The sequence below is a fragment of the Polypterus senegalus genome, chromosome 7 (assembly GCF_016835505.1).
Source record: "Polypterus senegalus isolate Bchr_013 chromosome 7, ASM1683550v1, whole genome shotgun sequence".
Classification (NCBI taxonomy): Eukaryota; Metazoa; Chordata; class Cladistia; order Polypteriformes; family Polypteridae; genus Polypterus; species Polypterus senegalus.
The window spans coordinates 36,001,085-36,023,515 of NC_053160.1; the positions used below are offsets into that span (position 1 = coordinate 36,001,085).

The window sequence follows — 22,431 nt, forward strand, 5'->3', positions numbered from 1 at the left end:
TAATTGATGTACAGTATTCACAAACAGTGGTTGTATGTTCTGCCGTCACAAGATGTGCCAGGTGATTAAAACTAGTACACTAAACCACCTATAAGGTGATATGTACAACATCAAGTTCAAGGAAATGTCTGCATAATTTACTTCATAGCATGATAAGTTAGTCAAATCTGAAATATAGGACTACAAGATACTTTTGAAGAATAAGTCAAGACACTTAAATTGGGGCTGATATACTAGACTCTCCTGGGAATGTCTCGTCACCCTATATATAACAACAACATTTATTTCTATAGCACATTTTCATACACAGGATGTAACTCAAAGTGATTTTGAGATGTCAAAGAAATACTTCACAAAAAAGAAAAACAAATTAAAATTAGATAAGAATATTAATGAAGAAACAACTTGCAAAATATCAATAAACACTTACGTATGATAGATACACATTGTACAGTATAATTAATAGAAAAGTAGAGTTCTTATGTATAGTGTCTTTTTCTCTCATTTGTCTCAAAAGATAACACCTAATGATAAAACAGATGGCTGGGGAGGAGAGAAAAATTAAAAAAAAAAGAAAAGTCCAGAGGCATGAAGCTGGAGAACAATCTACAGGGGTCTTGCATTTAATTAGAGCCTGTTGTGTCAGCTCACAGCATCATCATATATTGGCACTGTTACACTAAAGGTGGGCTCCCCCATATATTTTTGGCCAACTAAGGCAGTGATAATAACAATTAAGTATCAAACCACCTTTGTGCCTTATTATGTTTTCAGGCTTAGTAAACCATACTCTGTTTTTGTCCCAAAATCCGCTTATCTGTTATAAAAACTGCTTAATCTAGACAGATATACAGTGGTTTTTGGACTCCATCCTGGCAACCTTGGACACAAGGCAAAATGAGGTTTCCAACCATCACAGGGAACATTGGCACACAATAGGTCTATTTTACATCTATGGGGAAACCAGGAGGAAAATCAGAATAATTTGACAAAAGTATATACATACACAGGATGGTACATGGGCGAGAATTTAATCTCAGGACTCTGTAGCTGTGAGATGGCAATACTTGCCACATTTGTCAAAATGCAACCCTCACTAAGTCAAAGTGAATAAATCTGGCGAAGGCCGCAAAGTGTACTCCATTACATATGCTCTTTAAAAATACAGCAATCTAAACAAGCTGCTGGAGCCACCAGGGTTACAATACAGACACAGACAAATAGATAGATAGATAGATAGATAGATAGATAGATAGATAGATAGATAGATAGATAGATAGGGTGAAATTTGGCTTTTTACAGAACCTCAATAAATAAATTAATAAAAAATAGTATATTAAGACAAACAGGAGACCTTGCTCAAATGTATACCAGTATGTTTAAAAAAAGAAAACGCAGTTTTCTGACATTTACGGTTGCAGTCACAGGCATAATAGAAATAGCTTCTGGATATAACATTACATTAGTTTTATTCTTACATGAATTAATTATATCAAGTAAAGTTCACAGCTTAGTAGTTTTTAATCATATCATGGTATATTGTGTTTCTTTTTAGAACTTACGAATATTGGTATTACTTTAAGATTTTTGAATAGCCGTACAGTAGTATCTACTTTATTATTCTGCGCGTTTCCGACCTTGAGGAAAGTTATCGCGCGTAGCGTTACAAGAAAAAAAAAATACATTTCCCATAATGCATTCCGGTCCAACGCATGCTCATAACAGTCAGTCGCCTGCTATGACCTTCGAGTATAAAAGAAAAGGGTGAGGAGTCAGAGTTCGTCAGAGAACAGGAACCCAATGATTCCCATATGTCCAGTAGTCTCCTTCACCTATGGTGAGTAAAACTATTAAAAATACTGTATATAGCCTTCCCGGTGTGGTTAAAAGGGAAGATAACCTTAATAAAATCCTTTTTGGGAACAAAGATGGCCGGAAAACCGGTAATGGAAACATATCTCCATGTATATTTTACACGGTGTTTCGTGAGGGTGTTAATAACGACAAGCCGACAAATACTCAACCTCCATGTCTCTGTCTCTCTGCAGTGCCCAGCCGGCTAGGTGAAGATGCCAAAATGGCTACCAGCAACTACTTTGGATTTACCCATGGTGCTGCTGCTGCTCAGTATAGGTGAGGGGCATTTTTCTCAATATTTTGGGTGTGTTTACGTAAGAAGATTACGGCCCGGGCAAGTTGCATTTAGCGATGCTGAGTAAGGACGCGAGCCGCGCTCTCGCTTGTTGTTCGCCCGGCGTGCTGATGGGGGCGGGGGAGATGAATCTGCAGTAAAATGGATTGTCACAGAGCCGTTCGCTTCCAGGCCGAGGCGATTGCAGCTGCTCGTCTGAAAGAAAACCGCTTGGCTTTGAATTCTGTAAAGATCTTGTCGGGTTTCATTTTCTTTCGTAAAACAGTTTTTTTTTTTTGTTCTCCACTAGTTTGGATTATCTTGTGTCTGATGCGATCAGTTACATGTTCAACTTCGGCGTTTTTCTGTGAATAGTGCTCTGTTTAATGTTTTAAGTACACTAGCTGTTAACGTGTTATGTGGAGCGTGAAAAATGGCATATAATGTCGACCGTAAAGACAGTCTGCAGCGTAAGGCCTCTATTTGAAAAATAAAGATGATTTAGTCACTCGTGTATTTGTTTGAAACGCAATTTTGAGTCCTGGCATTATTAGCAAAGTGTTTTTGACAGTCTGAAAACGAAGTGCAACATATTGAATTGTTAAGAATCGAACCTTTTGAATTGTAAACCTGATTTTACCCCGTGTATAATACCAATATATATGAGTGCAGAGCACCGTTTGTTTTGGAAGAGTGCAGGTTATTTTTTTATATTACTGGCAGAAGACTTGGATATCTGAAATTGCCAAGGGAGTTGGGGGATAAAAAGGGGTGACGGGAATATGCTGCGAGTGCCTGATACCCGCCACACTCTCACTAGGTGAGAACAGAAAATGAGTGGATACGTCCAGGTAATGGCTGGAAATGTATGCATGCAGATATTGCCTCGCAACTTCGAGGACGTCGATTCGATTTCGGCCGTAGTCAATTGTGTGATGTTTCTCCATTACGTTAGGGTTTTCTTCCATGTAACCAGTTTAGATTGTGTTAATTGGTTCAGTCCAGGTTGATGCTTTAGTACGTTCAGCCATGATTTGGCCAGGTTTACTTCAGCCTCGCGTAATTTTGACGATGTAAGCTCAACTTCCACCGTACTGTAACAATCCAGTATACATGTCACTTGACTTTTTGGCTCTGGTAGGCCGTATTTGTGTTAAGTGCTACGCCGAAGCAGCTGTACTCATTCGAGTATTTTTTTTCCATTAGAGTAAAATGTAACAAGTAGATTTTGTTGCAGTTGCTGACCACACAGTTAAAATTATAGTTTTAAAGGAATATGTTTGCATTCTTAACCATAAAGTTATATTGTTGTTGCTTTCATCTTCATGTATGGTAATGATTTGAATGTTTGTAAACGATTTAATAAAATGAGGAATGTCAATGTAGAGTGTTAAATATGTAAACAAAATTCAGAAAGGTTTTAAGGTCAAGAAGTGTACCCTAGGGGATCTCCTGTGATCCTACAAATTCTTGAATGATCAATTCTGGTGTTGTAGGCACAGAATACTCTACTGTATGTGTGGTACTGTGTTTTAATATATCTGAGAATGGTGCCAAACCAAATCAACATTGCTTCTTTTACAGTAAGCTGTACATTGTTTACCTCAAAGAATAAACTGATTGTTATGGCAATGTTGGCCTGTATACAGTGTTTTTGGTACCAGATCAGAAGGTTTTGTGTGTTTTTTATTTGATAGACAATACTCAATTTTGCACATAACATGGTTTTTAAAAGAAAAATTGCCAGAGTTTTCAGGAAGCTCATTAGCTGGTGTCGTTGTCACAACAAATCAACCTTTTAAACCAAAAATGTATTTTGTATAAGCATGGGATTCATAAAGAATAGTATGGTCATTGTGGACTATCTGATTTGTCTTGACACATGCATATGCTAAATGTACTCCCTGAAATTTCCTGTCCAGCAACTAACACTAAAATATTGCTTGAAATCAGTACTACACAATGGAAATTCAGCCATTGTCTAATTGTTACATTAATTAGTAAATACTAAGGTAATTGAGGATATGTTTAATTACAAACGCTCATTAATATTGCCTTTGTAGCATTATTCTTTTCAAGTCCGATTTCAAATCACTTCTGGTTTGTGATACAGTATTTACTGTTGTAATTTTGGTTTGCATCAGTATATGGAGGAGACCGTAACTGGTTAATATGTGCTGAAGAATAATAATTAATAGACAAATCAATTCCTTGATGCTATTAATTTTTGCCAAAGCTTTCCATTTTTACATTAGACGCAACATTGAGGCTACCTTTCTGAAATCAACTTTTATCAATTTATGATGATTATTTTAGACTACGGGGCTGTGCCCCCTGCTCGCCCATTCCTTCCCCTCCCCCCTGGGGCACGCTATGTGCCGGCCACTTTGCCTCTCTGCCGTTCACGTTGTGAAAGGGGGGCTGAACGTATACTAAGGAAATGCGGACGAATCAGCTGCTGCCGAGCTGCGTGTTCTGCTTGTTAAGCTGCGTGTTGGTCATTTAAAAGCCTGTGCTGCAGCTGTCCTTTTGTCTCGCTGCCTTTTCTTGCGGGACGTATGGACATATATCGTCTCCTTCCAAGATTTTTTTTTATTTATTTATTTATATAAATAGATTTCCCATAAAATGAACTTTATGCTGTTTTCAAGCAGTGTTATGGTACTGACCAGACCTTATGCCAGTGTAACAAATCCCGCATTGTAGCCATTGTTTTATGATGAACTTAATTGCATTAATTACTTGTAACTCCATTTGCTCCCATAGCATTCATATATATTTGCCCGCCATATTTTAATTGTAGTAATGAGCATAACTTTACCTCATAAACCTACAAAGCAACACATACAGTATTTAGTATTTGCTGATCTATTTTGAGAGTATTTTAGCGGCTCCATTAATTGCATCTCTTCAATTATTCTGTCGGATTAGAGAGATCTACCTTGTGTTTCAAAGTATAAGCTCAGCCACACAACCCAGTGTAGGGGTTTTGAAACACTAAATTGTTTTGGAATTAATGTATTGTGTGGACCAGTTCATTAGAGGTATTTGCATTTAGATGGACCTGTGGATATCAGCAAGTGGACATGGGTCTAACTACAGCCTGTGCACATCCGTTACATCCTGTTGTTCAAGGGTTGGTCCCTGTCTCACTTGCAGTGCAGCTGAGGATAGTCCTCTGCTTCCAGTTACCTCAAACAGGGTAATAAGATGCTTATAAACTGGATGGATGGAAAGACAACTTTTGCAATGTCTCTCTATTATACAGGTGCCAGTCATAAAATTAGAATATCATGACAAAGTTGATTTATTTCAGTAATTCTATTCACAAAGTGAAACTTGTATATTAGATTCATTCATTACACACGGGCTGATGTATTTCAAATGTTTATTTCTTTTAATTTTGATGATTATAACTGACAACTAATGAAAGTCCCAAATTCAGTATCTCGGAAAATTAGAATATTGTAAAAAGGTTCAATATTGAAGACACCTGGTGCCACACTCTAATCAGCTAATTAACTCAAAACACCTGCAAAAGCCTTTAAATGGTCTCTCAGTCGAGTTCTGTAGGCTACACAATCATGGGGTATATAGATATAGATAGGAAAAAAATAAAGGTTGGAAGGAGACAACGTGGTTTTTTGACAGAGACACTTTCATGTCCCTCAAGATGAGTCTTTGTGCCAAGAGATTTAACCACACTCGATTAGATGACAAAGTAGAACGTCGTAAAGAATTCAAAAACGTTGACGCGTTACACATGCAGAGCAGGTTAGAGGTAATGGAAGTATGAAAATTCAAAAGTCTCAAAGGATGGTAAAGATTGCATTAGTGCAAACAAAAGGAAATTATTACTCGGTGAAATAACGGAGCAGCGAAAAGAGATCGAATATATTGTTCGGATTTAAATTAAGTTTGTAGATCGTCTAATTCGTGTTGCCATCAGGGAGAAAAAAAAAAGTAGTATTCCTAATGAAGAGGTGTATCTGCGTGAATTAAAAGATTTTGTTGTTTGATGAAAGTGAAATCCTGCGAGAGAAATCATTTTTCATTTGTGTAAATGCAATTGTCAAGAGACATTACTTGTAGAGCGAAAGAAATGATACTCCCTCACGAGATACATTGCGTTGTCACGATGTAATTCCAAACATGGAATCAAAATTCAATATGTTATTGATGAAAAGGTAAATGCAAAATGAGATCGAATATATGAACATGGGTGATATGAGAAAAGTGTGCTATACAAGATGCAGAAGCAAGCCAGCAGCTGATTGAGCAAAGAGGAGGTTTAAAAAACAAAAACCTGTTTGTTTCTCATTGTATTGCTGTTTTAAGAGTGGGTTTCAGAGGAGTGACGAGTCTCCTTGGGGTGCGTTCAGCGATGGAGGGTTGGCGAGCAAACACTAAAATATTATTCAATATATACTCAATAGCAGGTAGACTAAGAAAAAAATCGGCAACAGTTGTGTGAGATAAGTAGAAAAACTCGACTGGCAGTTTCTGATAGTGGGGTGACTATTTTGGCATATATAATAGGCTGGGCAATATGGATTTAAACTGATATTGTGATTATTTTGACCCAGAATTTGACATTCAGCATTTCTATATGTTCTCAGAGCATCTGAAAGATTAAAGATCAGCACCATACTGACGTGTTAATGCAGTTGAAAACTTGGAATATTCTTGTACTATATAGCCATTTTCCCCCCAAAATACAATGTTTTCATGAATAGCTAGTAGTACTGGGCAGTATGACCAAAATTCTATATTGCAGTATTTTTCAAAATTATACTGGTTTCACGGTATTCAATGCTATTTATTTTTTATTTTTTCCCATGCATGAGTGGATGTTAACCACATTTTCCACTGTAATTACTGCGGTAGACTGGCTAAGAATAACCAGTTCCACTGTCCTGAGAATTATACATTGTACAAAAAACATTTTAATGTGCACACAAGTGTTAATACAGGTTTGCATGGCCCCATAAAGTGATAGTTTTCAAGGGGGTGGCACTAATGAAAAGAAGGAATTGCATTGCATGACAGTTGCAGTCAAAATATAGAACCTTTTTATTGAACAAATTTTGCAAACAAACTAAAATTTTGACAACATATTTTCAACCATCCAAAGAGTCAATCATTCATCCATCCATCCATCCTCTTCCGCTTATCTGTGGTCAGGTTGCGGGGGCAGCAGCTTGAGCAGGGATGTCCAGACTTTCCTCTCCCCGGCCACTTCTTCTAGCTCTTCCAGGGGAATCCCGAGGCGTTCCCAGGCCAGCCGGGAGACCGTCACTCCAGCGTGTCCTGGGTCTTCCCCCGGGGCCTCCTCCTGGTTGGAAGTGCCCGGAGCACCTTGCCAGGGAGGCGTCCAGGAAGCATCCTCATCAGATGCCCGAGCCCAAGCCACCTCATCTGACTCCTCTTGATACTCTGAGCCCCTCCTGGATGACTGAGCTTCTCACCCTATCTTTAAAGGAAAGCCCAGACACCCTGCGGAGGAAACTCGTTTCAGCTGCTTTTATTCATGATCATCTTCTTTCAGTCACTACCCATAGTTCATGACCATAGGTGATGGTAGGAACGTAGATTGACTGGTAAATTGAGAGCTTTGCCTCACGGCTCAGCTCCTTTTTCACCACGACAGACCGATGCAGAGCCCGCACCAATCCATCTGTCTATCTCACGCTCACTCGTGAACAAGACCCCAAGATACTTGAACTCCTCCACTTGGGGCAGGATCTTGCTCCCAACCCTGAGAGGGCACTCCTCCCTTTTCTGACTGAGGACCATGATCTCGGATTTAGAGGTGCTGATTTCCATCCCAGCTGCTTCACACTCGGCTACGAACTGATTCAGAGAGAGCTGAAGATCACGGCCTGATGAAGCAAACAGGACAACATCTGCAAAAAGCAGTGACCCAGTCCTGAGTCCACCAAGCTGGACCCCCTCAACACCCTGGCTGCGCCTAGAAATTCTGTCCATAAGTTATGAACAGAATCGGTGACAAAGGACAGCCCTGGTGGAGTTCAACTCTCACTGGAAATGGGTTCAACTTATTGCCAGCAATGCGGACCAAGCTGTGACACCGGTTGTACATGGACCAAACAGCCCTTATCAAGGGGTCCGGTAGCCCATAATCCCGGAGCACCCCCCCACAGGATTCCCCGAGGGACACGGTCAAACGCCTTTTCCAAATCCACAAAACGCATGTAGACTGGTTGGGCAAACTCCCATGCACCCTCCAGGACCCTGCTAAGGGTGTAGAGCTGGTCCACTGTTCTGCGACCAGGACGAAAACCCCACTATTCCTCCTGAATCCGAGGTTCGACTATCCAATGGACCCTCCTCTCCAGAACCCCCGAATAGACTTTTCCAGGGAGGCTGATGAGTGTGACCCTTCTGTAGTTGGAGCACACCCTCCGGTCTGCCAATCCAGAGGCGATATTGCAGAGACGTGTCAACCAAGACAGTCCTACAACATCCAGAGCCTTGAGGAACTCTGGGGGTATCTCATCCACCCCCGGGGCCCTGCAATCGAGTTTTTTGATCACCTTGGTGACCTCAGTTACAGAGTTGGGAGAGCCCACCTCCAAGTCCCCAGGCTCTGCTTCCTCATTGCAGGCATATTAGTGGGATTGAGGAGGTCTTCGAAGTACTTAAACAAACCCCCAACCAACCCACAACGTCCCGAGTCGAGGTCCGCAGCGCACCATCCTCACCATATACAGTGTTGACACTGCACTGTTTCTCCATCCTGAGACACCGGACGGTGGACTTGAATCTCCTCGAAGCCATCCGAAAGTCGTTCTCCATGTCCTCCCCAAACTCCTCCCATGCCCGAGTTTTTGCCTCTGCAACCACTGAAGCCACATTCCGCTTGGCCTGCTGGTACCTATTAGCTGCCTCTAGAGTCCCACAGGACAAAAGGGTCTGATAGGACTCCTCCTTCAGCTTGACAGCATCCCCAGCGGGTTCGGGGATTGCTGCCACGACCGGCACCGACCACCTTACGGTCATAGCACCGGTCAGCCGCCTCAACAACAGAGGCACGGAACATGGCTCATTCGGACTCAATGTCCCCCACCTCTCTTGGGATGTGGTCAAAGTTCTACCGGAGGTGTGAGCTGAAGCTGCTTCTGACAGGGGACTCGGCCAGACGTTCCCAGCAGACCCTCGCAACACATTTGAGCCTACCAGGCCTGACTGGCATCCTCCCCCATCATTGAAGCCTACTCGCCACCAGGTGGTGATCAGTTGACCGCTCCACCCCTCTCTTCACCCGAGTGTCCAAGACATGTGGCTGCAAGTCCGACGACACAACCACAAAGTCGATCATCGAACTGAGGCCTAGGGTGTCCTGGTGCCAAGTGCACATATGAACACCCCTCTGCTTGAACATGGTGTTCGTTATGGACAATCCGTGATGAGCACAGAAGTCCAATAACAAAACACCACTCGGGTTCAGATCGGGGGGCCATTCCTCCCAACCACACCCTTCCAGGTTTCACTGTCATTGCCCACGTGAATATTGAAGTCTCCCAGCAGTACAAGGGAGTCCCCAGAAGGTATGCCCTCTAGCACCTGCTCCAGGAACTCCAAAAAGGTTGGGTACTCCAAACTGCTGTTCAGCGCATACGCACAGTTAGGACCCGTCTCTCCCCCAGAGGCGGAGGGAGGCCACCCTCTTGTCCACTGGGGTAAACCCCAATGAACAGGCTAGGCTCCAAGTTGGGGGGCAGTAAGTATGCCCATACCTGCTTGGTGCCTCTCACCAGGGGCAACTCCAGTGTGGTAGAGAGTCCAACCCCTTTCAAGGAGATTGGTTCCAGAGTCCACGCTGTGCGTTGGTGAGCCCAGCTATATCTAGCCGGAACCACTCGACCTCGCGCACTAGCTCAGGCTTCTTCCCCTTCAGAGAGGTGACATTCCATGTCCCAATAGCCAAAGAGGCATTTAAAATTAGTAAAATATCCAGAGGTGCTTGTCAAATTTGCACTGAACATGTCTTAGAAAAGGAATAAATAGTAAATATTTTTTGTAAACCAACTACACTTTCTGTTAATGTTAACAATCTCTGTCCACTGACATGTTAAAGTGACTTTTTAAACAACTTTACCATCATTAAACTGCATAATATTTAAACTAATAAAAAATAATAGTGCAACTTCCAGTAATAATACTATTACTTCAAGCCCAGGTACATTACACAGTATTCACTAAATAAAAATAAAATAAAACAAGTGCAACTTGATGACATCTTTACCAACTGAACCATCATTAGGCAAATTGCATTAATATGGACCTTGCTTCAAGCTAATCTATATACATAAAAAATAAAACTGCCACAGTGAAGAAAAAAAAAAAATACGGACACGGAAGAAAAAGAAAAGAAAATATGTCGAGAAAGTTGACATATTGACTTTATTCTCGACATTTCCACTTTAATCTCAACACTTATGTCGAGGTTAAAGTCGACATTTCCACTTTATTCTCGGCTTATTTTGTCATTAAAGTAGATGTTATAAACTAAACTTCATCCTAAAATCAATGTTTAATTTACTAGATTTTCTCAAACCCCGTCATAAGTTAATGTAGCACATTAAATTCTTTGTGTTAAGTGTTCCCTGCCCCAGTTGTTAATGGCTACGCGCTTCTTAAATTGACTTCCTCTACACTAAGAGTAGGCACAGGCGGTGATCACTGCACAGAATACATTTAATTCATAATATTCCTGCTCTCTGAACATTTAGAATGCTAAGATAAAAACTTTATCATTTTCAGGATGTAATGCATTAAAGCAAGTATTAAACATGCACGATTGTGTAGCGATAGTGCTGCTACCTTGCAGTAAGTGGTCCCCAGGTGTACATTCAGTGTAGAGAACTTTATGGCAGGTGTGATGTGGCTCCAAAAAACTGGATATATGAATGTGTATCGCACAGGTTTAACTTAATTATTGTGTAAATGTTGAGTTCGTGATCTGGTTGTTGGAGACACAAACGCAATTCAGTGAATGTTCATCTGAGTGGGCTTTATTGCATGCGTGCTGTCTCTGTCTGACATACCAAACCCCCAGTTCCTATCCTTCCTTTTTTCTTTCTCCACATAACCTATCGCCACACGGTAAACGTCTGTTTGTGAAAACTAGTTATAAACTTAGACCACAGAGTGTTCAGATCTTTTAAAAAAAAAAAAAAAAAAAAAAAATCTTCGTTATTCATGTTTAATTATGACATCCATTCAGGGTTGCACCCATCCCAGCAAGCATTGTGTGTGAGGCAGGAGCAAATCCTGAACGGGGCGCCAGCACGTCGCAGGGTGAATTTGAGCAATATATACACTAGCAGGGTTAATATAGCATAACAAAACCTCACATCCTACATGACCTTGAAAGGAAACTGAAGCACGCCAAGTAAACCCACCAGAAAAACGTGCAAATTCAAAGCAGGGAACATCCGGGACCCCTTTGCTGTGAGGCAGCAGTGCATCCTCCATGCCACCGTGCCCCCACATGATTAATACATGCTTTAATGCATTTCATCATGAAAATTATATCAAGTACTTACCAATGTCAATGTCCAGAGAGCAGGAATATCATGAAATTAATGTATTCTGTGTTCTTCCTGCGCCGCCTCTTAGTGCAAGAGGAAGTCCGTTTAAGAAGCACATAGCGATTAACATGGCTTGGGGAACACTTGACACAAAGCATTTAATATGTTATATAACTTACGACGGGGTTTGAGAAAATCTAGTAAATTTTAATCTTCATTTTAAGATGAAGTTTAGTGAACAGACGTGACCCCTTTTTCCAGCAAAGGTTCTTCTGTGTCCTCATGTTCAACTTCATCATCTGCTACAGCTTCAGTTTCGGAATGTTCTCTGTCCATTTTCACTTCACAATACCTCCACTACCGCATGTACTCCATTACATGCCTGTGTAGTGGTTTAGCAGTGGAAAAGAGCCCCCGCACAACACCTACACTAACGCTTGTACTCCGTTGTATGTGTTTAGCGGTGTAGCAGTGAAAAAGGTCCCCCTTCAACAGTTTCCCACTGCGCCACATTCCAAACATTGTTTAGGTAATTTAAACCAGTGTTGCGGTATAAGAAAAATCCATATCATAACAAAAATAAAGGTTTTCGGTATGAACTGGTATACCGCCTAGCACTAATCCTAAAACAAAAATAGTTTTGGGGAGAGCATATCACCTCTACTTATTTGACTTTCCATTGTACTTCCTGCATTCAACACCTTGAATATGCTCTTGTCTCTCTCGCTCTCTCTCTCTCGCTCTCTCTAAAAAATAAAGCTTACATTACTGTAGTAATTACATAATACATGTTCATATGTATGTTATACATGGATTGTTTCATGATTTGCATTAGTTGTAATGCTTCCAGACCATGTATCTGCATTTATGTTCTTTCTTGACTGCGACTATCTGTATGATATGTGGGGGTTATTGTTTAACATTCACAAGCATTGCAACCTTGATTTTCAAATGAAATGCAAAATTTACTTTCATCTGAAAAGAGGACTTTGGACCACTGAGCGACAGTCTAGCCCGTTTTTTTCTCCTTAACCCAGGTAAGGCTTCTGACGTTGTCTCTGGTTCAGGAGTGGCTTGACACAAGGAATGAGACAGTTGTAGCTCATGTCCTGGATGCATTTGTGTGTGGTGACTCTTGAAGCACGGACTCCAGCCACAATCCCCTCCTTGTGAATCGCCCCCAAATTTTTGAATGAGCTGAACTTCACAATCCTCAAGGCTGAGGTTATCCCTGTTGCTTGTGCACCTTTTTCTGCCACATACATTTTTTTCCTTCCACTCAACTTTTCATTAATATGCTTGGATACAGCACTCTGAACAGCCAGCTTCTTTAGCAGTGACCTTTTGAGGAGGGTGTCAATGACTCTCTTCTGGACAACTGTTAAATCGGCAGTCTTCCCCTTGATTGTGTAGCCTACTTGAACCAGACTGAGGGACCGTTTCGACATGCTTACAGCAAACATCATGAACATAATCAAGTATGTACAACGCCATTGCAGTGACAAATACAAATCACCACCTACAAAAAAGCAATTGCCTAAATGCCAAACGTCTGACAAATTTATTTACAGGACTGCTTCCACAGTCAAGTGCAAGGTCCAAAAAACAAGTTGTATTGGTGTTTTTATTGCGAAGGACATGAGACCATTTTAAGTCCTTGAGAACAACGGGTTTCGGCTGCTCATGAACACAATAAAACTGAAGTACAGCATACCCTCATGCCTGCACTTTAGTGGCACTATATTACAGGACCTGTACAACGAGTCTAAGATGTATGTGAAGGAATCCCTAAAAGAGGTACAAAGCATTGCAGTTCTAGAGCAAACCAAAGTTCTATCACAATCACAGTCCTTGCTGACACCAGCAACTGGGAAATGTGCTTCATACTCTACATCTTTTTTTTGAAACCCACTCTGGATGTAACATTGCTGAGGTGCGGCCATGGCAGTGTGTGTGTGTGTGTGTACAGTGTGCATATGTGTATAGTTTGCTAAATTATGGTGCTGCATTACATGCTTGCAAACACATGTAACATTAGCATGTGTGTTTACAAAAAATGGTTGCGAAGACCCACAAGTCACTGTCCAAGATGAGTGTGAAGGAAATCAAAAACCTAGCAAGAGTGCGGCAGTGAATCTCGCAGCACATCAGCTGCAACAGAAAGGCGAGTTGCTCATTCAGAGTCAAGAGATAGGAGCTGGATGGAAAAGCAAAAAGTTCCAGACTTGCTGGGTATCAGGCTTCAACTGGCTTATATTCAATCTGGAGGAAGATTTAATAATGTGCAAGTACTGCTGCAGCAAGGCTAGTTTAGCCAGTCAAACACTTTGTGGCAGGATCACACAGTTTCAACCGTGAAAGGCAAACTGCACACTCCTTACATCAAGTGACATGCAGCAGGCTGTGACGGTGTGTTGGCTGCAAGCAAATATGCCAAAGAATCTATGGTTGTGAAAGGTTTCCAGACATAAATAAGAATAATGATGCAAACAATATAAATCTTGACTTAAAATAAACTTGGCATAATACTTAGCAATATGAGAACAGTGTTTCACACAAATAAAACCACTTGTTTTTCTGCAAAAGGAAAATGGACTGAACGTTTCCCTCAACATATGTCATCCATGTTTGTTTGTGCTGAAATTTTAGACAATATTAAATACTAAAAAAAAGTCATGATGGTGCAACTGATTTTCCTGCGGTGGAATGTTATGGTGGTCAGGTGTTTACATAATTTGCCAGTCTGTTTCATAGAAATGAAAAAAAAAAAAAATGTTTAAGTGATTTGTTTAATATGATTGAATACATAAGCCAAATTGTGAGTTTAGTTAATTTTATTGAAAACTGTTGTTTTTAAGGAAATTGTGTGTTCATTGCAACCAGAGCCAGAAGTGCTACTTACTAAGCATTTTATTTCTATTTTACTATTTTCAATTTATTATTCCAGTGTATAAACCTGTATTTTGTGTAAAGTATCTAAGTAGTTTATTTTTTTAAAAATTCAGAAAATTTTACATAGACCTGTTTACTTGGTGAAAGGTTTCATGTAATGTACTTTGTGTTTAATTTCAAATGAAATTTTTTTTTTTACAATCCACCTAATTGATTGATCAACAAAATAATGGATTTTAAAAATCATTAGTTGTAGTCCTATTTTTCAGCATTTAAAAAATGTGCATATGATCTTGCCCGCACCAGCTTGGAAGCTTGCAGTGTTAGAAAGTTACAATGTTATTTTTTTGGACTTTGTTATAATCATAGGTACAAGTTTCATACATGATCATGAAAAACTCTTTTCTCTAAATGTTTTAGGTTGAGATTCTCCTTGAAACTTTGCATGAGTGTGATGCTTCATTTCCAAAGTCAACATTCTGGAGACCAAACATGCACAGGCTATACTATATTTAATTCTTCATGGTGAATTGACCCATAGCAAATCCTAAAACTAATAGTCCATTTCACAAATCATTGTTCTTCCCCAATATGATTTTTAATTTTAATATTTTTAATTTTCTCCCCCCACCAATGTAAAAAGGTCTTTCAAGCATTGAGTATGAGAGATTTCCTAATTGATAATGGAATTGTACAGCCCACTACTTAATTGTAGCATATGAAGCAGATTTAACAGGCCTAGAGTGAGACTTGCTTTGTTGTCTAGTTTTATTAATTCAGTGATATAATTGTTGTATTTGGTGTCCATGTTGACTTGGTTCTGAAACAAACAATTAAGGCATATTTATTAGAAACTTGCAATTCAAATATTTGAGTACACAGGGAGATAACCATCCTATGCTCTTAATTGTTTTACCCAAAAAAAGATTACAGATGTTGAGATTGGTTTATCTTTAACGGTTTTGGTTTTACTTTAATACTATGTGATAGTGTTCTCCACATTGATGTTTGCGAATCGTGGAGCTGCCACCTCTGTAGGTGGTCCTTGTGGAAAGCAAACTTTACAAGCATGAGAATGTACAGGATGAAATCTTGCTATACTCTGGCCTCTACTGGAGTGTTTTTCTTTTGATGATTATCTGCTTAATTCAAAAAATGTTTGTTTTCTGGAAATGTACATATGCACTCTCATCTTGCTGGTGGAAATGGTAGAGGAGAGAGTGAAGACAAAACTAAAGGCTATTATGGACAATGCTGCACATTTTTCTTTTTGATGCACTATCTTTATGTATTTTTTTTGGCTGAAAGTATGTGAAATTGTTACCAGAAATATTTTATTTTATAATTACAGCGATGCACCTTTATAATGTCTGAATACTCTAGTTAGCCAAGTGTGATGTCTTTTTGTAGTTCTTGGTTGTGTTTTGAGGTGGTGAAGGTGGTTTTGTTTAATTTTTACAGACGCCCAAGAAATCAAGTGACCGAAGTTCTGGGTTGTTGGAGAAAGTAGTACCTATATATGTGTGTATACACAGAGATAAAGTATTTGACCAATTCCTAATACATGTTTTTTTTTAACACAATGAATGAACCTCCATTTCAATGACCTGTACACTTTGTAACTGAGAGAAGTAATTGTATGACTAAGTAAAACTGTGGCAAAATGTGTACAGAGTTACCTTGTTGGAGTGGTTTTTCAGTTCAAGTAATATGGATCCACTTTGTCTGGTCTCTGTCTGCTTCTGTAAAAGCATTGCATATGGATTCATGTTGTTGTCTAAGATGAGGTTTGTCCTAGTGTAATCCCTTGACTGGTCTACTTATGTAAAACAGTTGCAATTTTTTATAGTATGCCACTACTACGCATTCCTCATTCTAAACAAACCAGTGTAATTCTCTGAAACCTCACCAGTACCCGCAGTTCTTTGTACTTGTACGTACATTAACTCTGCACTCAGTTTCCATTTTCTGATGTCCTGTTTCTTGTTACCTAATCTTTCGGCTGCTCCCGGTGGGGGTTGCCACAGTGGATCATCTGTCCGCATATGGATTTGGCAAAATTTTACACCGGATGCTCTTCCTGATGTAACCCTCTCCATTTATCCGGGCTTGGGACCGGCACGAAAAAACACACTGGTTTGTGCATCCTCTGTGGATGGGTTGTTTCTTGTTACCTAATAATGAACAAAATACCAATACTTTGCAAAGTGTATTTATGGTTATGCAAATGGATTTACTGACATTAGCAAGTAAATTCTGAAGGGTTTACATGGGTTTCCTTCCATAGCCTAAAGATGTACCCATGGAAAAATTACATCACTAGGGTAATGCAAAACAATTTGCAGAATGTTAAATGCTATGCAAAATAAGCAAGTTTTTTTTTTTTTTTCTCTCATCCGTGTCATACAGTTTGTTCTGTCAAGTATAACTTCTGTAGCTTTAAAACACTTGGCAGTCATAAGGCTGTAAATGTGAATGAAATTAATTTAAGAAATTTGAGATATTTAGTTAAAGTATAGTTAAGCTCCGAAAATGTTAAGTGGCACTGTAGTTCACAATAATTAGCACTGCCACTTCAAAGATCCAGCAGGCTTTGTTAAAATCTAGTACAGATTATTTGCATGGAGTCCGTTTTCCATATGTCTCTGTTCTGTTCTGGGTACTGCATTTAACCTTTACTACTTTCACATTTTAGAAGGATTTGTTAAAAGGTCTCAGTGCAAGAGTTTGTATATGTATGTGCATTGAACCTGTGAAACTGGTACCCTGTCCATGCCCTTTTTTTTCCTGCATTGTGCCCAGTGCTACCAGGATTGTCAGTTGCTCTGAATTGGAGTAAGCATGTTTATTAATAGTACTAGTCATTCTCCGTTTGCCAATGAGCATAAAACATATTTTCTTTTGAGATTACTATAAACTGTCCTGCCTTGTGCCCTGTGTTGGCTGGGATTGGCTCCGGCAGACCCCCGACCAGAAGTGTAAATAAAGGAGAATTGTGTTATAGGGAAAAGCTTTCTACAAAGTCCTTAATTTTCAGAGTACTGTGGCTTCTGATCTTCTTTAAAGATATCATTATCTGGGATGTGGGAGCACTTTTTTGGTAAGAGGTGATGCTGACTACAAAGACTATACAATCACTATTCATATGTAATCCACATAGGCTTAAATGACCTATATGCGGTACATGTACGAGAAATGAGTTTCCCTTTCTAGCCCTACTGGAGCAACTGACACCATTTAATTAAAAAAATTTAAATACATTGCAAATACAAATGCCACAGGCCAGTTGGCAGAATCTTCCGTCAAACCTTCAATAAACTTTACCTGTTTGGTAGAATGGACATCGTGCCAACTCAGTAATTAATTGCATGATGTTTGTATTGTGTCATTTCCAGATTATAAATGATTTGTCAACATTCTGCTCAAGTGCGTAGATTTTAATCTTATTATCTGTGTGTCAAATAATCATTTTATTTTCAAAAGGGATTTCTCACTTATGAGCAGAGTAACGGGGAACAAAATGCAAATACCTGAGATGTCATTATTTGCTTTTCACAAGACCGTTTAAATGGCCTTGTTGTTGTTAAGGCCCATGTTGGCTCATGCAAAAGTCCGGCCATACTAGTACTACTCAATTAGAAGTGTTGTGGCAACCACGAGAGATTTTTTACTGAATAAATATGATTGAGAAATTTGCACATAAAAATAACAATCAATGGGACTTAATTTGTGCAGGATACCTGCAATCTAGTGCTAAATCTTTAAGCCTTGTGTTACTGTCAAGGACAGCAGTATCTAGTTAAGGGCACTAAATTTGAAATGCTGCACCCTGGTGAATTTATTGTGGGTTTCTTTTTTGAATTGTTGGTGTGTTGACTCGCTTGTATGTATTGGCAGACACGTGACTACTAGATTGGGCTGGGTGATATGAAAAACTTATGATTTTTTTCCATATCAGTTGTCAAAAATACATATCACGATATAAATCAAATCACTATTTCTGTCAAGCCTAAAGGTTCCTTTTTACTCCTGAGTGAGATGTGAACGTATAAGGTTAAGTTTGGTTTAAATATTTTTCTGTCAGAAATTGAACATGTGAAATTTACTATTGAACATTTATACAGCTGTATTTTAAGCTTTAAGGTTTTACAGGAGAGCATACCAAGCTTGTTGAACTCCAAAAAAAATGTTCATTGTAAAATCTTAAACTAAAATCTTAAAGCTTTAAAGTTTGGAGAACACAGTAAATTCTTAGGTCAATAAAGCAGGTGTTAATACAAAATAATAAAACCTCAACAAAAAACTCAAATAGACAAACTTTCTGTATATATTCTCAGTACAAATTCAAGCAGCTTTCAAATGTAAATGAAGGAGAACATGAACAAAATTGACTTTCACTCAGTTGTGGTAAGTTTATGCTCAGGTCTGCAGTGTAAGACCAATACAGGTACTTGGTATGTGGGACTGATTTTTCAGTATTGTGGGTGGGAACTAGAGCCTGGGAAATTAAATTTTAAAATTAATATATTAAATATAGAATTAATTTGCCTGAGCAGTTAGGACTCATGCATGTACCATCTTGCACGCAGCATCCTCAAGATTATAGAGACCAGAGATAGCCTTACACCCACAGCGGTGGAAATAACATTAAAAAATCTTTAGTGTGCTCCCCTAGACTTTCTCTTACACTGAGATAGAGGAAAAGGTCATCGGAACCACTTCCAGATATTTTTTAAATATATTTGTTTCTCATCAAAACTTATTGATAATATTGATACACAATCATTTATCTCTATAATCAAACTTTGTTAAAATTGTTTTCGTACTTGGGGAGGTTGAAAATGGTGGTGGAATTTTTTTCATGATTACATATGCATTACTCAGATTACGTACAAAGTAAAAAATCGCCTAAAAACAGAAAAAGTGTTAGTATTACTGTGTATAAAACTTCGTTGCAATGAATAGTTGTAGGTAAAACTGCATTTAGCTACATTTTAATTATGATAATGGCTTAAAAAGATTTGTAAAATTAAGTGTATTACCAGGAACACAACGCTGATGTAGCAGCTTATTGTTCCCCTTATATCTTTATATTTAGACTAGACATTAAGCCCGTTACAATAACGGGCGCTAGAACAGTAGTGCATAAACATTAGTATGAACAGTCTATATTAAATGGCAAGGGACCTTGACCTCATTCTGTTTCTTGTCTTAATTTTTTTTTTTTTTTTGTCAAAAATATTTTTGCAAGAAGCCTAAAGTAAAATAATAATAAAAATAAAATAGAAACGTATATGACAATACAGTAAGTATAATTAATATTGCCTTGGTGTAAAACTTTGCAATAATCTGTAATACACTATCAGAAGAAGATATTTAGGAAAAATTTTCTATTTCTTTTACCTCATGAAATGTTTCTATAAAATTTAATTATGGACAACATTTCTTGTAAATATTCTGTCTGAGTTTGGCAACAGTTTGCCTTGTTCAGGACCATCTACAACCTTGACATCTGGAAAACTTCTAACTCTTGATAGTGCAAATATAACTGACCGTGGCTGAATACTGGTTCTGGCAAGTAAATGGCAACATTTTCTAAGGTTTGCTCTTCTGAGTCTTTCTCTTAGCGTTTTCTGACGCTCATTTTCTTTTTCTTCAATCAATGTATTTGCTCATATTTTTCTTGGTCTTTCAGCCTTTCTTTTGTTGATGTTTACTTGTTGAGCTGACTGTTCTTCCAGGAGATGTTGCATATATAGGATTTGATTGTGTGTCTTTTGTACTACTTGATGTGTCCCTTTTTTTTTTTTTTGGGTGGCATGTTAGTAGATAAGTCTAATATTTTCTCTTACAGTAATACTGGCTTGTATGGGGCTGTAATCTGCGTCACTGTATTGTCTGCCTTTAATTTTCTCTCGCAGTAATACTAGTTTGTATTTCCGTAAAAATGCCTGTAATTTTCTCTGACAGTAATACTGGCTTTGATGTCCATAATATGATTTTAATTTTCTGTCACAACAGTGGGCAATCAGCAGAGTGTCCCCAGCAACTGATATAATGTGTGGCATGTAGCTGATAATCGTGCCTGTGGCGTCTTCCCAGCATGTACTGTGCAGTTCCCCAGCAAATATTTTAATCTGTGGTGGCATGCAGCTGATTATTGTATGTGTGGCGTCTCCCCAGCAACGGATTTTATGTGCGTGGTCGTGACTACCCAATCAGCACTCTCCCCAGCAATGATGTCCTTTATTTGCTTATGTGCGGCTGTGGCTAGGTGATTGATTCACTGTGTGCCCAGCTTCCATCAATACTTCCGGTTGAGTAATTATTTTAAAATTTCATGTTTTTGCTTTTTATCGTTATAAATATTTATACAAAATTTGATTCCTCTATCAGTATTTATGACCATTGTTTACTTGAAATTCGTGAAAGTATTCAGCTGAAGTACCCTAAAAGTTGATAGGATTCCTTATCTATACTAATAAAAGGCCATTCACTCATCACTATTTTTCCAACTTCCCATGTAGGTGGAAGGCTGAAATTTGGCAGGCTCATTCCTTATAGCTTACTTACAAAAGTTGGGCAGGTTTCATTTCGAAATTCTACGCGTAATGGTCATAACTGGAAGCTATTTTTCTCCATATACTGTATACGGCCATAGCCTGCAGCTCGGTCGCCGTGTGAGGCGGAGTTGTGTCCCCCATCTCCACGTCTCCCACGTAATTGCCTGCCTGCCCATATAAGGCCGTCCATCAGCAGCAATCCAAGCTGTGAAAACCATAAAAAGGAGGCGTGTTGGACGTCGTGGTATATTTTCTGATGCAGCTAGACGGAAATAACTTTATGACGCACTGTCGCTAAATACTCGCAGGCAAATCAACACAAGTTCATAGAGATGCTGCCGCTAAATAGTCGCGGGCTAATCCACAAGTTAATGCTGGGAATGCCTGTTAAATATCTTAGATTCACGAGTAGCGATTTGGGTGGTGAGATGTCTTATCGAGGTGATCACCATCGATCAAAGAATTGACACTTACCAAGTGGTTTCCATGCCTGGAGATGCTGCCTGCCTTTTCCATTCTCTGTGTTGCATATTGCATGGCCATATCCGGCTCAATCTTGATATCCGGAGGAACATTGTGTCTTATGTATTGAATGACTAGGACAGGTTCAAGGTGTGGACTGATGACGGTACAGGAGATAATTATACTACACAGGGGCACTATAAGAGTGAAATGCTTAAGCCCTTCACCTCTGCTTCTGTATGTGAGTTGATAGCTGCTGCTGAATTGTTCGGTTGTCGCTTTCAAGTGTACTGAAATTGCCAAATATTTTACATCTTTGGACACCCGCCAATGCCTCTTAATCATCTTAGATTCACAGGTGACGATTTCAGTAATGGACACTTTGATGTTTATGAATGTTTAAACTCTCAAAAGCTGAATACAAAGTTATCGATGAAGCTGGTTGTATGCTTACAGCGCTTGACGGATGCCGATTGTCACTTCAACACAAGTCCTGCAAATACTAACGTAATTGAAACAAACCATGAAGCTCAAACAGATTATGACAGCAGCAATCCAAGCTGTGAGAAAACGGTAAGGAGGTGTGTTGGAAAACAACTTTGTGACGCTGCCACCAAATACTCGCAGAAAAATCCACAAGTTCATAGAGACGCTGTCGCTAAATGCTCGCAGGAAAATCCACAAGTTAATACCGGGAATGCCTGTTAAACATCTTAGATTCACAAGTAACGATTTGGGTAGTGAACACTTCGATGAATGAAACCTGTTATCTTTACAACGGTTGACAAACACGGAATGTAACTTGAACACAACACATCCTCCAGAT

At 39.3% G+C, this 22,431-nt stretch overlaps 1 protein-coding gene across 1 annotated transcript in view; it reads left to right on the forward strand.

The window, feature by feature from the left end:
• The first annotated feature begins 1,715 nt into the window (after window positions 1-1,715).
• Window positions 1,716-22,431, forward strand: part of zfr (zinc finger RNA binding protein) — a 103,612-nt gene continuing 82,896 nt past the window's right edge. The window contains 2 exon segments of the mRNA XM_039758489.1: window positions 1,716-1,837; window positions 2,049-2,133. Coding sequence (XP_039614423.1) covers window positions 1,801-1,837; window positions 2,049-2,133 — 122 coding nt within the window. The 5' untranslated portion in view covers window positions 1,716-1,800.